Source organism: Peromyscus californicus, unplaced genomic scaffold (assembly GCF_007827085.1).
Source record: "Peromyscus californicus insignis strain IS unplaced genomic scaffold, ASM782708v3 Scaffold_4__1_contigs__length_199733344, whole genome shotgun sequence".
Lineage (NCBI taxonomy): Eukaryota > Metazoa > Chordata > Mammalia > Rodentia > Cricetidae > Peromyscus > Peromyscus californicus.
In genome coordinates, this window is record NW_026294562.1 from 24,112,022 (window position 1) to 24,131,249 (window position 19,228).

General features: G+C 43.6%; 2 protein-coding genes across 6 annotated transcripts in view; one reads left to right on the forward strand and one right to left on the reverse strand.

Moving 5' to 3' along the window:
• Positions 1 to 1,072, forward strand: part of LOC128124526 (protein FRA10AC1 homolog) — a 51,051-nt gene extending 49,979 nt beyond the window's left edge. For all 5 annotated transcript variants that reach the window (XM_052760924.1, XM_052760927.1, XM_052760929.1 and 2 more), the window contains one exon: positions 751 to 1,072. In XM_052760924.1, coding sequence (XP_052616884.1) covers positions 751 to 793 — 43 coding nt within the window. In that variant the 3' untranslated portion in view covers positions 794 to 1,072. The remainder of the gene's footprint in view (positions 1 to 750) is intronic.
• Positions 1,073 to 1,898: 826 nt separating this feature from the next.
• Positions 1,899 to 19,228, reverse strand: part of LOC128124527 (free fatty acid receptor 4) — a 92,508-nt gene continuing 75,178 nt past the window's right edge. Inside the window, exons 17-23 of the mRNA XM_052760931.1 lie at positions 14,152 to 14,252; positions 9,846 to 9,953; positions 9,695 to 9,758; positions 6,063 to 6,137; positions 5,892 to 5,975; positions 5,232 to 5,388; positions 1,899 to 2,220 (exon numbers count right to left, since the gene is read on the reverse strand). Of these exons, the coding sequence (XP_052616891.1) occupies positions 2,159 to 2,220; positions 5,232 to 5,388; positions 5,892 to 5,975; positions 6,063 to 6,137; positions 9,695 to 9,758; positions 9,846 to 9,953; positions 14,152 to 14,252 (651 nt within the window). The 3' untranslated portion in view covers positions 1,899 to 2,158. The remainder of the gene's footprint in view (positions 2,221 to 5,231; positions 5,389 to 5,891; positions 5,976 to 6,062; positions 6,138 to 9,694; positions 9,759 to 9,845; positions 9,954 to 14,151; positions 14,253 to 19,228) is intronic.

The window sequence follows — 19,228 nt, forward strand, 5'->3', positions numbered from 1 at the left end:
TGATTCTCAGGCCCCACGCTGAGGAGCCCCTTGAAGGTTTACACAGGTGTGGGAGGACCCCGCCGACACTCATCTCTGCCTCCCAACAACAGATAACTTGGAGCTCTTGCTCTCTGCTGAGGCTGACTTCAAAGCCTGAGTTGCTTGGCTACCTGAGGCTGGCTGCAGACACTACACTTATTGAGCACTGGATGCTTGTCCCTGTATTTGACAGGTTATACCGAAAGGAATGTCCCTCCAAGTTCTGTTCTTTCTTTTAGACAGAACCTTTACTAGTACAAATATTTACTTACTGGTCTCAGACTGTGGCCTGAGCAAATGTCCTCACATTCCTGGGATTAAGACTTGTAACTTTTTTTAAACACAGTTTCTGTTCCATACATTTCTTAAGCAGATTATAATTTGAAATAGTGAACAGGGAAGGTATAGAATCAACCAAAAAAGCAAACAGAAGTAATGGTGTTTCACAAAGTATTTCAAAGAAAACTCTGAGGGTTTTTGAGAGAGGTACCAGCATGTGAGCTATTCCAATTTTAACAATTTTGAGAATAGGTAATTGTTTAGAAACTCAGAGTTATTTGAATTATGAAAACATGTTGTTATGTAGAATGATCAGCTAATGTACTGAAAGTATTTTATTTTTATTAGTCTCATATAATGTATCTCTTAATTTTTTACTCTATTGATTTATTTAATTTTTATTATTTTGAGTGCTCTCGATTATAATTGATGTTTGTACTTTTTTAATAGGGAAGAAGAATTTGATGATTATTTTCAGGACTTGTTTCTGTGATGAACTGGGAGAGAGTGAGGTAGTGCCCTGTGAAACTCCGTGAACGTGTCCATGCCACTGCGTGGACAGCCACCAGGCCATGTTTCGGAGGCTCGGGCGGGGACTGCCTCAGACACTTCCTCCTCCACTTGGCTGGTGGGTGGCGTCTCAGTTGCTTATCCACAGATCTGTCTTGGCCATAGCTCTCCAGTGTATGATACACCATTTTAAGTGACATTTGAACAGGGAGTAATTGGCATTAAACTGTAAATAAATTATGTAGTGTCTGCTTTTAAAATGGCCAGTGTTCCGAGTTTTTCCTTTGACTGGATAATTGTTACTCACTCACTCGACAACTGCTTCCCAGGCTTCTCTCAGGCGTGAGACACTGTGCTCAGATCTTTCGGAAGTCATTTTGCAATCCTTTCTGAATTATCAGAAAATAGTAAATTAGTGTCATGTGTACTGATGTTAAATATTGTGTAAAAGTTCTTCATTTCTTGAAGGTGATGTTTCTTCAGCTTATTATTTACAGTGAGTAAAAAGGAGTCTTGATTTCTGAGGAAATTATCTGAAATGTCCAACACCAAAGTTGATGTTAGTACTAGAATTCCTGTAGCTAAGCGTTCTTACAATAGAAGTGTATTCATCGTCTAGTGATCCTCAGCAAATAGGGTGCTGCAAAGTTAAATGATCACTGGGAAGACTTCACATTCTTGTACAATAGAGCAGTGTATTTGGGATGAAAATACAGTTTGTGATACAGTTCGTGCATGAATTCAGATAACCGAGCACAGTGGCAGATAGTGGGAGCCATATCTGAAGGAATCTTGTCAAGTCTGTGGTGATGTTTGACATCGACTCTGTACAGCTGCCTGGGCTTTGGCTCTGCACAATCAGCTGCTCTTACCTGTGCTCAGGCTGAGAGGTGACTGCGTACTCACTAACGCTTGCTGTTCTCCCAGAGGACCCTGGTTGGGATCCCAGAACTCATGTCAGGTGACTCACAACTGGCTATAACTCAAGTTGGTGGGGATCTGAAGCCCTCTCCCCCAGCAGAGGCACACATGCCACATAGACTCACACAGACACATACCTATAAATAAATCTTAATATGTCTTGTGACTCATTTCAAGATAGCATACTTTTAATTTAAAACAAACTGGCATAAAATGCATTTTTTGTCATATTTTGTTCCTTGATTGAACTTTATTTAGCTCATGGGGTTTCTAGGTCAGCAGTAGATACTCTGTGGATAGTTACACAGCAGTGTCTCTGGAAATCGTCGTTACTCCAGGGCTGCTGAACTGAATTCAGTGAGGGTCTTTTGAAGGTTTTTTCTCGGAGACTAAGATGATACTTGCGATAGAGACCAGTTGGATTATATTACAACATTAAGCACGTCTTGGACTTTCTGTCTTCGGTGCCACCTCCTGAATATGTGACCTCTGGTAAAAGACCAAGAAAAAACATTATCAGAAGTCATGTGATACAATGCTCTTATTCCAGCATTCTCATGGTATCTGTGTGAGATCGCTAATTAATAATATTAGCTTATAACAACTCCAAGGGTTTGACTGTTTAAAACCAATTTTTTATTCACAATTGGCTCACTTAAAAATAAAATTCGAGGAGCTGGAGAGATGGCTTAGCCATTTAGAACACTTGTTACTATTGCAGGGGACTCAGATTTGATTCCTAGTACCCACATGGTGGCTCACAACCATCTGTAACTCCCATTCCAAGGGATCCAAACCCTCTTCTGACCTCTTTGTACATCAGGCACACACATGGTGCACATACACATGCAGGCAAAATACTCATACACATAAATCGGGAAAAAATTGAAAAATAAAATTCAAGAGTCAGATGTGGTGGCGCACACCTTTAATGCCAGCACTTGGGAGGCAGAGGCAGGTGGATCTCAGTGAGTTTGAGGCCATTATAAATTCTAGGACAGTCAAGTCTACATGGTGAGACTGTCTCAAAAAATAGATTGATAGATAGGTAGCCAGGTGTGGTGGTGCACACCTGTAATCTCAGCACTGGGAAGGCAAAGACAGGCGGATCTCTGTGGCTTCCAGACAGCCTAGGCTACAGAGTGAGGCTCAAAATAAAATGAAACTTGATAAGCAGTAACCATCTCAGTGTTTCAGTGAAATTAAACACGCTGGAATCTGAGCTAGAGGTACAAAACCTGAAGCCCGGGAGAGAACTCTCCAAGTAATAGACAGAAATTAGAAATAAATGTGTGCAAATAACGTGTAGAAGACCTATGTCCACTCTGGGAGGAATTAGGGGAGGGGTTGGAGTCAGAACAAAAACAATACATTGTGCACATACATGAAATTCTCAAAGAATTGATAAAACTATTGTATTAAAGAATGAAGACAACAAACATAGGAGCCACTTGGGGAAGGTGGCTGTATCTTCATCAGGGATGTCTTAGTCCTAAGGCATTTCTCCTCATTCTAACAGGAGAGACAAAGTAACGTCAGAAGTTGAACGAATCAGTCAAAAACTCTTCTGTTTTCCTGAAGTGCAGGTCAGACCTCCCTGCGCCGACCCCTCCCCTGACTGTGTCGCACAGCTGGCTGCAGACTACGTACTGTTGGTTACCGCCTGCACCACCAGCTTCATCTGGTACTGGGTTTCTGTCCGTCCCTCCATCCTTGACTACACATGGACGGGTTTTGAAATGATTCTGCCACACCAAGCTTATTCCGTCAGTAGTTATTTTACATATCCTATTTTTCCTCTTCTCCACTCACCTCTGCTCCTTTGTGTGAGTTGGGACTTATTGTCTCGGGACCTCAGCACAGACACCCCCTTTTCTGGGAAGCCTTCCTGTGCGCTCTCTCCTCTCTCTCTCTCTCTCTCTCTCTCTCTCTCTCTCTCTCTCTCTCTCTCTCTCTCTCTCTCTCTCTCTCTCTCTCTCTCTCTCTCTCTCTCTCTCTCTCTCTCTCTCTCTCTCAGTATACACTGCATGCTTTCTCCAAGGCTCACCGTCAGGCTATGCATTGGTTACTTAATGCCCAGCTTTCCCTTCAGAGGTGAGAGCTTGGAGATAAGGTCCCTGTCTTTCCCCCAAGGCCTAACACAACCTTGTGAGAACACATACCCTGTGAATATTTGAATAAGTGGGCATGAAGGCATCAGAAACCCCGCTTTTATTCTGTCGAGGGACGTCTATAACTTTAGTAAGGCAAATATTCCCACTTCAATGAACTGATTAAACTCTGAACAGTGCAGTCGCCTAGAAGCATCTTCATGCAGGGCCTCCCACACATAGATGGTTTCTCTGCCAACAGGAACGACTTACAAAACTGTTACAGTGCTAACCTTTGGAGACAGACATTAACATCTCAGCCTGAGGAAATAGCTCAGTAGGAAAAGGGCTTGCCAACTCAGGCACAAGGACCCGAATTTGATTCCCAGTACCCAATGTGAAAAAGCTGGGCATGGTGGTATGTGCTTGTCATCCCAGTACCTGAGAGGTAGAAACAGATGGATATACAGGTCTTGCCAGCCAGCTTCGCTAAATAGATGAGTCCCAGGTCAGTAACAAAACCTATCACTGTGACACACAAGGTGCACAGCTCCTCAGGCCCCCGTACCAACACACACACACACACACACACACACACACACACACACACACACACACACTCATAAACATGCATGGACAACTCACCATCAACTTAGCATTCTGCTTTCTGCAATGCTAGGAAATGCTCTACCATAGAGCTCCAGCCTAGCCCAGCATTTTGCTATCAATATGAACATTGAGTTGAAGAACTAACAGTTTATTGTAAGCACTTTAACAGGCTTTCTGAAAGCAATGATAAACCTGTCAAGTGACTGGGAGTAGAAATTCAAGCCAGAGAAAAATAGCACCACGTGAAGATATCTGGGGGACAAGTAAAGATTTAGCATCTCCTTCAAGCCACCTCACATGGTTGGCCAACTTTAACTTTACCTGTAGGACTTCCTTCAGATGTGAATCTGTAAAACCTCTTGTATAGTCTGGAGAGTTTGAGCAAGTTGCCCAGAGTTTCACAGCTAATGCAGGGTGTCACACTTGCACTCTCTTCCCATCTATTCCTGACTCCTGACCCCTTGTTTAACAGAGATGCCCTAGAGCCACCTTCTAGAGGGTGTTAATGCCCACCGATAGCCTCTGCAGTACTGGGACCTATCTGGCTGGGGCTGTCAACTCCTGGAGTTATGCAAAAGATCTAGACTGTGGGCAAAGCAACCTTGAAAACCACAAACTTCTTCAACTTACCTACCTGCATCAGCAAAGCAGTTTCCCTATTAGCACATATGCTCTGTATTTTCGTCACGTGACACCCACTCACCCACCCCTACACACACACACACACACACACACACACACACACACACCCCTGTCTCTAGCTACTGCACACTCACACAGGCAAACTCAATTCCAGCTAACCTTTTCCATCCACTGCTCCTTCTTCCTGCTTTCCCACCTCCTCTTCAGTCACCCTCACCTTCGCCTCATACTCCTCCGCCAGTGATTTCCATTCGGCTCTGTTATTCTGAAGGCCGTCCAGCATGGGGGTGATCTCTTTGTGAAACCGTGAGAACTCCTGCAGAGAATTTGAGGCCGGAAACTAGTTAATCACACAGCTGATTTTCAATAGTGTTCATATGTAGAAGAGAAGCTGGGAGGTGGGTGGTGCTTGGAGCTGCTGGGATGAGCCTGGGTGCTTCCAAAGCTTGGGAGAGGCAGGGGCTCTTTGCTGCCTGTCAAGTAGATCATCTGTGAGTTCTTGCACATTTTATTCCACCCTGAATAAATCAAAGTCAATGCTCAAAATACTAGGAGGACATGACCTGGTGATTTTCTTCACTAGTAACTTTGCTTCAGTCAACTTTTTGTTTGATTTTTAGGCAAGGTCTTGCCGTATAGCCCACATGCCTGAAACTTACCATGTAGTCCAAGGTGACTTTGAACTCTTGATCCCCCTGCCTCCTGAGTGCTAGGATTACAGATGTGCACCACCACACCTGGCTCACTCTAGTTATAGTTTGAAGGAAAAATTCTCATTTAAATGATTACACAGTTCATTCAAATAATTTGTTTACATACCTTATATACAAAAGTACAAACAAAATCAATAAATCCCACTTGAAGTTTGGGGAGTTCGTCTTTTTTGTTTCTGTCCATCATAGGCTAGAAGAGAAGTAAATTCTTTAAAGACGTTTTTCAGGGATTTAGGAATGGTTTTAATAAGTGACATGGTTATGACAAGGTCTTTACAATTGGTTGCTGCTGCAGCACTGTTCTTTCCAAATCACCTTGTTCCCAAAATTCATTTGCGACCAGAAGTGCCACCTGCAAAAGACAGAGGCATGCTTTGGGATACCCACTATCAGCAGAGAACTTTCGTCATGTCAGCATGAGTGACATCTAAGGATCTTCCAGTCAATGCTTGAGGGGTCATCAAGCCAGCTGCTCTGAAGTTAGAAAAAAGATGCTACTTACATGTTATGCTGAAATGGGAAAGGGTTCTCGCCCTGCTTGAGGGTTCTGGTCTAACTCTGAGAGTACGTCTTCTGTTTATATTGCCGTTACTTCTCAGTAAAGAGGGGGGATGGGAGAAGATTGAGTTTCTCAAACCAAGATGCCTCGAGCCCTCACATTTTCCAATCCTGTTATTAGCTGTGGTCATCTAGCATAGGTTTGTATGTGGTGAACACACACACACACACACACACACACACACACACACACACACACACACAGAGAGAGAGAGAGAGAGAGAGAGAGAGAGAGAGAGAGAGAGAGAGAGAGAGATACATCTGTATCTTGACAGCCATGTGAGGATAATCAAGTATTAATTCATATAATGAAAGGTAACGCCTCATGATGGACAGACATTTGCTAGCTACCTGACATTGTTGGAAGCCAGGCTTGCCAAGAAGGAAGAGATGGGACATTGTCTTTCAGATGCTCAGAGTGTGGTGAGAACAGTTTGCCCTCAGTGTGGTATGTACTACAACACTAATAGGCTTACTGCTATGGGTAAAAGAGGGAGAAGGAAAGAGGCATGTCATGCCAGAGGGAGGGGGCATTTCTGTTGTTCCGTTGAGAGTTCAGCAGTAGATATCTAGATAAAAAGGAGGAGAAAGCTATGCACAGAACAGACTGCCTGAGTCTTATCCCAGAGTTTGGAGTGTGTGGTGACAGCTTGGGCTGATGGGTAATAACCCCAGGAGGATGAGGGAGGGGACAGGTAGTGACAGGCCTGTGCACTGTATCGGGAGGATGAACTTGGGTCTCCAGGCCAAAGCTTCCATCTCTATCCTGTGGTTATCTCTGTACAAGTTTTGTAAGAAGAAAGTAGACTTCTGGTTTTTTGTTTTTATTTTTGAGACAGTGTTTTGTTATGTTACCCTGGGTAGCTTTGAACTTACAATTATCTTGTCTCAGTGTCTCAGCTGGCATTACAGATGCACATCATCATGCCCAGCTCAAAAACAAAAACAAAAAAAAAAGGATTTTGTAAAAACAAATAAGTGAGCTGGAAACTTCTGCGATGTATCATTGAGAATCCTTTCCAGGCATGGAATGAGCAGAGCTCTATAGATAATTCAGGCAGCAGGTCAGAGGACAGAAGAGGACAGGGAATCATTGATGAAGATCAGCCAGAAGGCCACCACTAGGCTGCCCATCAAATGCTGCATTCAAATCCTTTTTGAAATGGGGTCTCATGTAGCCCAGGTTAGTCTCAAACCTACTATGTAGCCAAGGGTATCCCTGAACTTTTGATTCTCTTTTCTTCACCTCCAAAGTGGTGAGATTAGAGGCATGCACCTACATGCCCAATTTATGAGGTGCTGGGATCTGAACTCAAGGCTTCCTGAATTCTAGGCAAGCACTCTTCCAACTGAGACACATCCTCAGCCCTGGATACAGTCTTACAGATGCCATATTAGGTGTGACAGGCAGAAAGGATTAGAAATGATGATGAGCTCAAGGGAGACCCTGAATGTCTGGCTTAAGCCTGACAGATAAAGAATATAGGTAGGAGCTGGGGAGATGGTTCAGTAGGTAAAGTGCTTGCTAACAACTCTGAGGACCTGAGTTCAAATCCCCAACGCCATGTAAAAAGCTAGAAGGTCTACAATCCCCATATAGGGTTTATATCAGGATTCAGGTGGATCCCTGAAGCTCAGTGGCCAGACAGACAACTTCGCTCAAACAGCGAGTTCCAGGTTCAGTAAGGAGACCTGATCTCAAAAAATAATGCTTATTTGCTGTTGGAATTTGATCGAACCTCCCAGCAGGTCCCACTTGCCTCCCCTGCCCTGATAAAGGAGGTTATGAAGCTTGAGAAAGACAGATTGACCTTGACCTTTCCCGATCTGGCAAGCTCATTCAAGAGGTGCTCCTCACCTGTGGAGGAAGTACATTGGAGCTAAAGAGAGGCCAAGACCAAGACCCCCAGCAAGTGGCCTTGCCAAGTTCCCTGGTTATCACCATTTTACAGTTGTCTTTCTCCATGAACTACATCTTCATCAATTCTTGCGTAAAAATACATGAGGATACAGGGCTGGAGAGATGGCTAAGTGATTAAGAGTGGAGAGTGCTCTTCCAGAGGACCTGAGTTCTGTTCCCAGAACACACATCTGCTCACAACTGCCTGTAACCCCAGCTCTAGGAGATCCTATGCCTTCTCCTTGAGCACTACATGCGCATGCACAAACTCTCTGCCACTGCCCCCCCATCTCTCTCTCTCTCTCTCTCTCTCTCTCTCTCTCTCTCTCTCTCTCTCTCTCTCTCTCTCACACACACACACACACACACACACACAATTTAAATGTTATTCAAAAATATATGAAGATAACTTTCTTGAGGCCTTTGTCTACTTATGAAGGCTCCTATGACGTGTATGTAGAACTTAACATAAATTTACATACTTCTCTCTTTTCAGGCTGTCTTTTACTTAGGACCTACAGCCATAAACCAAAGATGGCTAGGAAAAAAAAAGGTATTTGCCCTCTCCCATAATGGGTTCCAATGACTTTTTGTTTCTAGACATAATCAGGATAAACAGTTGAACCAAAGAAATCTTGGCTCCTCTGCTGAAGTTTTCACCTAGAAAAAAAGCAGCTTCTTCCAGCCAATTAATGAGAAAACAAGCAGCTAAGCACTGTCTCATTGCCCTCCCCCCAAAGTAGACAAAGAACAGCCCTGAATGTGGATTCTCTGTCAGCACCTTCCAGTCACTTTATAGAAGACCCCGGGAACAGCACCAGCTAAGTAGAGTGAACAGTCCCTTCCCCAGGGCCTGTTCTGACTCATCTGCCTACTGAACAGCTCACAAGTTGAGTTCACTTGATAGGCCTTTCTATGTAGCCCAGGCTATCATTGAATCCTGTATCTTCCCACCTCAGCCTCCTCAGGAGCAGTCAGATTACAGGTTTGAACAACCATGTCTGGTGAATTCTACATAAAAATTTTATAGCTCGTTCAATAATAAGAAGTTCTGTCCCCCACTTTCACCCCCCTCCATTTTCTTTTCAAAGTCTTCTGTATTTTCCTTGTTCTGAGACATGATCCAATGACCAGCTGACCTGCTGTTGTCTGTAAAGATCAGAATAGGACTCTGGGGTTGCCAGAGATCACTGTGTGGCCTTTCACAGGATTTAGAAAGCACCTGGTGTGCGACAGGAAAAGAAATGCCTCAGGACTTGCCTGACTCTGCACTTTCCAGGGCTTGATGATGGCAGACAGGTGTGTGACAAGTCATAGGTGTGTGATGGGTCATAGGTGTGTGACGGGTCACAGGAAATGCAGCTGGGCTTGCCTGACTGCACCCCCCAAGGCTTAATGCTAGTGGACAGGTCCCAGGTGTGTTACAAGACAGGCAATGCTGTGGTACTTGCCTGGCTCTGCACCTCCCAAGGCTTGGTGATGGCAGACAGGTCACAGGCAGTCATCATCATGGCCCTTATGAAGAAATGAAAAATTAGCAAACTAGAAAAAATACAAAACATGCTGTTTTGCTAAAAAGGGATCAATATTCTGACTGCTCACATAATGACCTCCTTTTTGGTTGGGTCGGAAGTTACATATTTGATGGTTTCCTCTTCACTTTGCATGTGTTCACAGGCATCAACAATCTTTTGAAACATGGTCCTCTTCCTGGAAAAGATACAGCTGTGCATCATTTTTTTGTGGCGATATCGTGTTCCCCAATATATTGCACACCCTAATAAACTTATCTGGGGTCAGAGAACAGAACAGTCACTAGATAGACATAGAGGCCAGAAAATGGTGGCACTCACGCCTTTAATCCTATCACTTGGGAGGCAGAGATCCATCCTGATCTCTGTGAGTTCAAGGCCACAACTGAAAACAGCCAGTCATGGTGACACACGCCTTTAATCCCAGGAAGTGATGGCAGGAAGCAGAAAGGTATATAAGGCATGAGGACCAGGAACTAGAGGCTTTTAGGCTTTCAGCAGCAGTTCAGCTGAGATCCACTCGGGTGAGGACTCAGAAGCTTTCAGTCTGAAGATTCGTGGAAACAGGATCGAGTTGTGGAGTTAAGGTTAGCTGTGGCCTGTTCTGCTTCTGTGATCTTTCAGAATTCACCCCAATACCTGGCTCCTGGGTTGTTGTTGTTTTTTTAAATAAGACCCTTTAAGATTTGTGCTACAAATTTTTCCACAGAAAATGATCTTAAGTGTGCGCTTTTCATATTCTATGTTCCCACTCTGCCTCAGTCTGTCTTGCTTAGCAGGGGCCAAGAGCCAGGATAGAGAGCAGGCAGTTCTGACTGTCTCTGGCATAGAGAGGGCTGGAGGCAGAAAAAGTACAAACCACAGAGTGGGGAGAACCCAAGAAGGTTTGAATACAGTCAAACCAAAAGTTCAAACAAGAAAAAAATGAAACAAGCACAAAGGCCAGGCAGGCACTGTACCATCATAGCACACACACCCAACAAAAACACAGAAACCAAAATACACGGAGGCTGGTCTCACTGGCAATTGGGAAATGCAGATCTAAACAGTAGGGTAGCTTCTCGTACTCAACAGGTTAGCAAACTAAAATCCGATGTGTCCAGATCAAGAGTACTTCAGATATGGAATCAGAGGACCCTGGCATGCTGCTGGTAGGATGTAAATGGTGGAGCCCAATACTGCAAGATGGTATACACAAAACACGTGTACACCCCACAACACTGCCACCTCTGTGCATAGAAACTCCCATATATGCACAACGATCTACAATGTAGCATTGTGGACAATAATGGAGATAAGATATAATCTGAATTTATTTATGTGTAGGAGTGTAAGGGAATTATTGTCTGTCCAACAATTAAACACTACAATTGAAGCAAGTGAATTGGCCCTCTGTGTATTACCAAGGGCAAGCCTTTTAATTTACTATCTATCTATCTATCTATCTATCTATCTATCTATCTATCTATCTATATTTCTTTCTATCTTTCTTTCTCTTTCTATTATCTATCTTTCCTTCTATTATCTATCTATCTATCTACCTATCTATCTATCTATCTATCTATCTATCTCCATATATTTACTTGTTTGTGTGTTGGGGGTGAATAGGGATGAGGGGATAGGTGTACATCTATGTGTTAAAGCCAGAAGGGGACATCAGGTGTCTTTCCTTGATTGGTTCCTTTCTAGCTGTCCTCACTAACATTCCCTCCTTATGCTAGGGTTACAGTTGCTTCCTGTCACACTCAGTTTCTTGTGTGGGTGGTGAGGAATCCAAACTCAGATCTGCATACTTATATGGCATTTGCTTTACCTACTGAGCCTGATTGCCAGCTCTTTTTATTAATTTTTTTAATTTTTTGGTTTTTCAAGACAGGGTTTCTCTGTGTAGCTTTGTGCCTTTCCTGGAACCCACTTGGTAGCCCAGGCTGGCCTCGAACTCACAGAGATCCGCCTGGCTCTGCCTCCTGAGTGCTGGGATTAAAGGTGTGCGCCACCATCGCCCGGCTCTTTCATTAATTTTTAATTGCATTTTTGTTTGGCTTCATCAGGGTCTTGCCCTCAATTTGATGTGCTCGCGAATGTCTTGTAATCCACTTGTAGTGCTTCAACATGCTTTTTTTAAAATCAATCTAGAAGTGTCATGTCACCAAAGGCAAATCTTTAAAAGACAGTGCTGTGTGGGAAAATGGAGTTGCAGGAAGATATTTGCAGACAGTAGGGTGTCATGTGTGGAAAAAAATTCAAGACATACTCAGCAGTGCCTCATAGGAACAGGAGTGGAAAGGATGGGCCGTGTCAGTATCAGATGGTTCTCTTTGGAACGTGAGAGGACTTTTCGTGATGAAATAGGGGTGGAGTGCTCCCATGGCATCTCTGCTTCTGTTTCTGTCCTTAAAAACTGAATTCTGAGTCAGGCAGTGGTGGTGCACACCTTTAATCCAAGTTCTTGGGAAGCAGAGGATCTCTGAGTTCAAGGCCAGCCTGGTCTACAGAGTGAGTTCCAGGACAGCCTGAGCTACACAGAGAAACCCTGCCTCTAAATAAAAACAAGCCAACAAACGAATCCTGGATTCTGAAGCACATGTCAGATGATGGGTTACCGCTGGTGGGATGTGACCCTGGGTGTCAGGATACCATTATGGTGTCCTAAGCATTTGTAATCATAGCTGAACTGTTTAATAAAGTTTGGATTTTTAAGGACAAGGCAAAATTTGACAGCACCAAAGTCACCGAATACTTGGATCCTATAAATAGCCCGCCTCTTTCTAACCAATGTTCACCATGAAACTTTATAATTCTCTTAGAAGATAATGTGCAGGTACTTGGCGTATCTGCTCTCCTTGGCCCTCTGCTGTGTAAAAACTCAAGTTTTGTGAGTTTAGTTTGTGTGTTAGAATCATCAAAATCGTTCAATCCGAAACTCTCACAGGACCAAATTTCTGAGCCTGAAATAACACATACCAGATTCTGGGCAAGCATTCTACCACTGAATAAATCCAGTTAAATACTAGATTCTGGACCATGGTGAATCACCAGGACACACAGCCATGGTGTGCAGTTTCGTGACATTGTTCTTCAGGCCATGCGGCACTGTACCCTTTTGTTTGTGCTTCATATCACAAGGTATTTAACAGGGCAGGCTTGTGCTTTCAAAAGCATGCCTCCAAAACAGAGTAAGCTCACTGTCAGTCAACTGTCTTGAGGACAACTAACATTCCAAAAAGAAAACATGTCTGTGAGCCTGCTTTGAAAAACTTATGCATATGTGTGGATGGCTACAGAGGTCAGATGGAACATCGTATCCCTTAAGCCATTGTTAGAGGCCATTGTGAGCATGGGTCCTGGGAATCCAACTCCAGTCTTCTGTAAGAATATAAAATGCTCACAAGCAATGAGTCATCTCTCCAGCCATGTAAACAAGTCTTTTAACTGCTATGGACTGTCCTTCTGTGTGCTATGACTATGTATTACTCTCATTGGTTAACAAAAAGCTGACAGGCCAGTCGCTGGGCAGGAAGTTAGGCAGGAAAGCCAAACTGAGAATGATGGGAAGGGGAAGGGCGGAGTCAGGGGTTGCCAGCCAGGCTCAGAGGAAGCAAGATGAGAATACTGTACTGAGAAAAAATACCAAGCCACATAACTAAACATAGATAAGAATTATGGGTTAATTTAAGTGTAATAGCTAGTTAGTAATAAGCCTGAGCTACTAGCTGAGCATTTATAATTAGTATAAGCCTCTGAATGATAATTTGGGAAGGGACTGCAGAATGGGCAGGACAGAGAAAAGCCTCCATTTACATTTAACTTTAGTGCGGTTCATAGAAGGCAGAACCACACCAGGCTCAAGAGTGTTCTGATACCTGCAGCACGAATCTTAAAAAGTCTTATTAATAAAAGCAAACCTGGAACCAGGTATTGGGGTGAACGCTGAAAGATCAGAAAAACAGAACAAGCCACAGCCACCTCACCTTGTCAATTCCTCAGCTGATCTTGTTTCTTCGGACTGGAAGCCTCTGAGTCCTCACTCGAATAGATCTCCACTGAACGGTGCTGCTAAAAGCCTAAAAGCTTAAAGAGGCTCTAGTTCCTGGTCCTCACTCCTTATATACCTTTTTACTTCCTGTCATCACTTCCTGGGATTAAAGGTGTGTGCTACCATGCCTGGCTCTGTTTCCAGTGTGGCTTTGAACTCACAGAGATCCAGATGGATCTCTGCCTCCAGAATGCTAGGATTAAAGGCATGTGTGCCACCACTTTCTGGCCTCTGTGTTTACCTAGTGGCTGTTCTGTTCTCTGACCCCAGATAAGTTTATTAGGGTGCACAACATATTGGGGAACACAATATCACCACGGATACCCATTCTCATACTTACTTGAAATACAAAGCCAGGTCAGTTGCTATTATTGCAACCTCAAACAAATGGATCACTGTGTCAAACTGCCGCTTGTTTAGATTCTGGAAGATGTTTAAACTCTGTAAGATGAACAATTCACAAGAGAGGATGAACAATTCACAATAAAATACAACAACCAGTTAACCTTTGGTTCAACAAACAAACAAACAGTGAGTTGATGTAGCCTGTCTTTCAACATTTTTGGTGTCTTTTTAAAAATTATTTATTTTTATTTTATGTACATTGGTGTTTTGCCTATGTGTATGTCTGTGTGAGGATGTCAGATGTCCTGGAGCTGGAGTTACAGGCAGTTGTGAGCTGCCTTGTGGGTGCTGGGAATTGAACTCAGAACCTCTGGAAGAGCAGCCAGTGCTCCTAACCACTGAGCCATCTCTCCAGCCCCTGATACCTATTTTTTTTTAATGGTTTAAGTACACGTCTCTACTCTACTTTGAGTAGGTCATTTAAACTCTAAAAATAGGTTCAGCTACTCTACATCTACATTTTTAGAATAAATAATTTGTTCTCTTTCAGGACTATATGAAAATATAACAATAGAATAAAAACCTACTTATCTGAATTGAGGTACTGTAAAAAAGGATTTCTGGGATGTCCAATGGTTAGCCATGTGGCATGCTGACCAGTTCATTCTAGAGTAACCATGAAACCACTGTCTCTCAGAAATGGCCGACGACGACGACTCTAATATTCATGTATATAGGAAAAAATAATGAACCTCCCTGTGTTACCCTTAAAATGTTTTCATGCAATATTTAACAAAGAATTAGTAGATTTTTTTTCAGAATTTCTCATTAATAATATCTTCATTTATGAATTAGTTTCATTTCTTCATTGTCTAGATTACCAGAATAGAAAACTTGGAGTGGTTATTAAAAGTCATGGTGTTCTGTATGACCATTTCAGTCATGCAGGACAGAGGACAGAGGTACAATGGTATTGCCAAATGAAGGCGACAAAACCCAGGACAATTCCATGGAAGAGAGAAATCTGTAGGCCTGTGTGCAGACGAGAGGGATATAATACAGAAAGGAATACTGAACTGAACTCCAAACTGGTAAGAGCAAGTGAGTATTTCCTGCACCAGCTTCTAAGTACTTCGCGAATGCTCTTAATCTACAGCAAACCGCAACGCAGAGATGTTAAACAGCTTGCTTTGGGTTAAACAGTCAGAACAGGGCAGGTATGGTATCTGAACCAATATAGTCTGTCCACATGGGGTGCTCTCAGTTTCTACTCCACGCTGCCCTTCAGCAAGAAGCCTGGGACCAGGTCCCAGCTTTACCATTGAAAGCCGTATATGCTGGACACAGCCCTAACATCTGCCTGTTTTCTCGATTGGGATAAATTGTCCTTCCAACTGCCTAACTCATAGTCTGTGCTCAGTAAAGACCCACGCAAGGTCAACTCCAGTGAGGCAAACCTGAGGACTCACTAGAAATTAAAATTGCTACAAGTTAACTCGCTGTTGTTGTATCTCTATTATGATAATATTAATTATTATATAGGGTTCTGAGACCACCTCCAGGTTAAAACAAAATTAAACAAAATCTCAACCCTAAACCAAATCTGGCTGTCGGTGTCATTCCAGAAGGCTTTTGAGGTTTTGTCCAAGAACTCAAGCTCTAGACATGACAAGTTTTTGTAGAGGCCATCTTTTTATATCATCTGGAACAAGAACTAGCACTTTGAAAGACATATGTAACCAGTAGACAGGGATCTATCATTTGTTTATTAAAACATTGAGTTCATTGTTGCAACTATAGTCAGTGTTTTTAGATGGGCAGAGTCAAGCGGTGCCCAGTAAACTCCCAGATTACAGGAAAAAAAAACTGTCTGGATTAAAATCATATTCCTCCTTGGGACTGTTCACAATGACTCCACTGGGCATCTCAGTCCAGGTCCATTGTGGGTTTTGTCTGTGTGTTTTGTTTTCTTTTAAGGCATGGTCTCATGTAGCCCAGGCTATGTATCCAAGAATGACCTTGGATTCCTTATCCTTCTCCCTCTCCCTCCTAAGTGTGGGGGTTACAGGCATTCCACCATGCCACCATGCTACAGCAGCGAAGTTCATCCAGTATTAATGGAATGCCCATTGCTGGGTGGTAGAATTTGAATGCCATCATTTCCATTTGTAGTTTTCCTCCATATTTCACCTAATACTTGAATTTTTATTCCTAAGTTATTAATTCTTAAAATATATAAGCAAGTACTACTTCGTCATCTCCCTATCCCTGCACATTGTTCTGAAAACATTATATAAAGAGGCAGGTATGCCAAAACAAGGCAGGAGGCCAGTCTCGAGGCCAGTTCTAGCCAGGCCAGCCCCTAACTGCTTAGCTGGTGTGTGTGTGTGTGTGTGTGTGTGTGTGTGTGTGTGTGTGTGTGTTCTTATAAATTTGACTAACAATATCACAACCTATTCACTCAGGTCACAAGCTGACTTCTGTCTGGTTTGGAATACAGTCAGTCCTATGTGTCAAATTCTAGGACAGATAAGTGTAGGGTGAAAGGGCCAGCCAAAGAAACCCACCGTGACCCTGAAACCAGAGCCAAATCTGCCCCTGACCAACAGAACATGAAAGCAACCAACCCCTGAGCACAAAATCTAGCCAATCTGAGCTTGTCCAAGCTCAGGAGGATCAAAATCTGACCAATTCTACCCCGCTACCCGGAAAATCGTCTCCCTAGAAAAACTCCGCCTCTAAGAAGCCCTATACAAGCTCCTCCAACTGTTCAGTTGGCCACTGTCCTCCTCCACCCTGGCAGAGGCAGCTACTCTCCTGATTCCTCCTTTCCAAATAATTCTCTTGAAGGAGTTTTGGGTGAAGGTCTTTTGCCAGCTCAAAGGAGCAGAATCTCTGCTGGGAAGCTCCCTTCCGGAGCAGAGCAGAAGAAGCAGAGGACACCTCCGCTGGGAAACTCGGTCCGGAGCAGAGCAGAAGTAACAACTTTTCTCTGGAGCTGGAGCAGGTTGCTACATTTCTGCAGGGGTTTCCCCTCAGCAGAGTGAAGCAGAAGTAACATCTTGGGCCAGAGCTGGGATGAAATGGGTACCTCTGCTGGGAAACTCCCTTAGGGGAGCAGAGCAGAGCTCAGCTGTAAGGTGTCTCTCTTTCTGAGAGGAGCAGGATTGCCACATCCTGTGAGGAGACCGTCTTCTCCCCCTCCCCAGACCCCAGCTTCAGGTATAGCCTGACTTACCAACAAGTCAGGATACCTTTCTCCTCACAGCTGTAGGTATCCAGGACACCTTCCCTTCACAGCTGTAGGTATAGCCTGACTTCCTGACAAGTCAGGGTACCTTTCTCCTCACAGCTGTAGGTATCCAGGACACCTTCCCTTCACAGCTGTAGGTATAGCCTGACTTCCTGACAAGTCAGGGTACCTTTCTCCTCACAGCTGTAGGTATCCAGGACACCTTCCCTTCACAGCTGTAGGTATAGCCTGACTTCCTGACAAGTCAGGGTACCTTTCCCTCTGGAGCTGTAACACTTGCAATGAGGACATTTCAGTTCAATGTGTTACAATATGAAAAACAAAATGTCTGAGTGATGCCCACAAGAGCCAAGATTGCTGAATAAATTCCAAGGATTTCTCTTGTTAAAAATACGAAAACTTTTAGTGGGCTTATTTTCTTTACAGAATAATAAAAAAAGAGCTGCACTATTTTCCTAAAATATAATAGGCATATATTATGAGTCAATTTGTTGTGGTCAATTTGACTGCTCATAAATAGGCTGTGTGATTGTGTTGTCTAGCAACCATATTGACAAAGCTTTAAACATCTGCAATTAGAGGTTCAATCGCATTGTAGACAGGTCCTTGAAAAGACCGTATACATTACTGAGAGGCAATATTCCTTTTTAGAAAGAATAATAATCATTTGCATAGCCATCAAAGCCAGGTGTTCTAGTTTGCATCTCTGATACTGGTAACCAAAAGCAACATGGAGAGGAAGCGGTTTGTTTTAGCTAGCTGACTACAGCCCATCCCTGGGGGAAGCCACAGCAGGAACCTGAGGCCTGAGCTTGAGGCACGCTCCCATGGAAGAACACTTCTTACTGCCTTGGTCCTCAGGCTCACGCTCAGCGAACTTTCTTGTACAACTCAGGACCACCTGCCCAGGGGTGGTACTACCTGCCCCACAGTGGGCTGGTACCCTATATCAGTTAACAATCAAGAACATGCCTCACAAGTGGGCCCACAGGCTAAACTGATGGAGGCGATTTCTCAGTTGAGGCCCCTTCTCCCCAGCTGTGTCAAGAGGACAACCAAGACTAGCCACCATACCAGGTTAGACTGCAAAACAAAGACCATAAAAAAACAAAGACAGAAGAGTGCACCTCTATTATAAACTGTCAAAACCCAGACGGGAAAACACGTAAACTACTAGGCATCTTCTGAGTCATGTGGTGGGACACTCGGCTGGAGTTCTTTAAATACATTTGCCTTACCAGGCGAAGTGTGACCGACAGATTAGAATTTACTTTGCCTCACCGTGGTATGGAGAGGGATGCACAGAAAATACTTCTTCAGGAATACTGCCCCAGGAAGACTGTTCCACAGTAAAACAAAGGCTCCTGACAAACTAGGCATTGACAGGAGATTTTTCATCTCCCAGAATCCCTTTCAGCTACCCTTTCTTTTCGTTGTCCCAAAACGGGTATCATCCATGCCCTGAACTGTGTACTATCTTTAGACTGGAACAGGTCTATTTCCTTCCTCAGCCTTTATTAGGACCTTATTACAGAAGCTGAGAAAAAAGCCCATCCTCCAGAGTGCGGTTTTCCTGTGAACATGTGATGCTAAGCAGGTTCTCCGTCTGTGTAAAACACGATTTCCTTCATTCTAAAGACAAGTCCTTTGAGTTGTTCCACTTGCCCAGAAAACCCCTAAAATGAAGTTAGTAAAGGGAAGCACATAGCTTCTCCCTGTGGAAGGTTAGTGGTATACAGTGAGTGCCAATCCTACCGGTTCAAGGGGCTGGAAACCACTTCCTGCCTAAGCCATCATGACCCCTCCCCTTTTTCTCCCA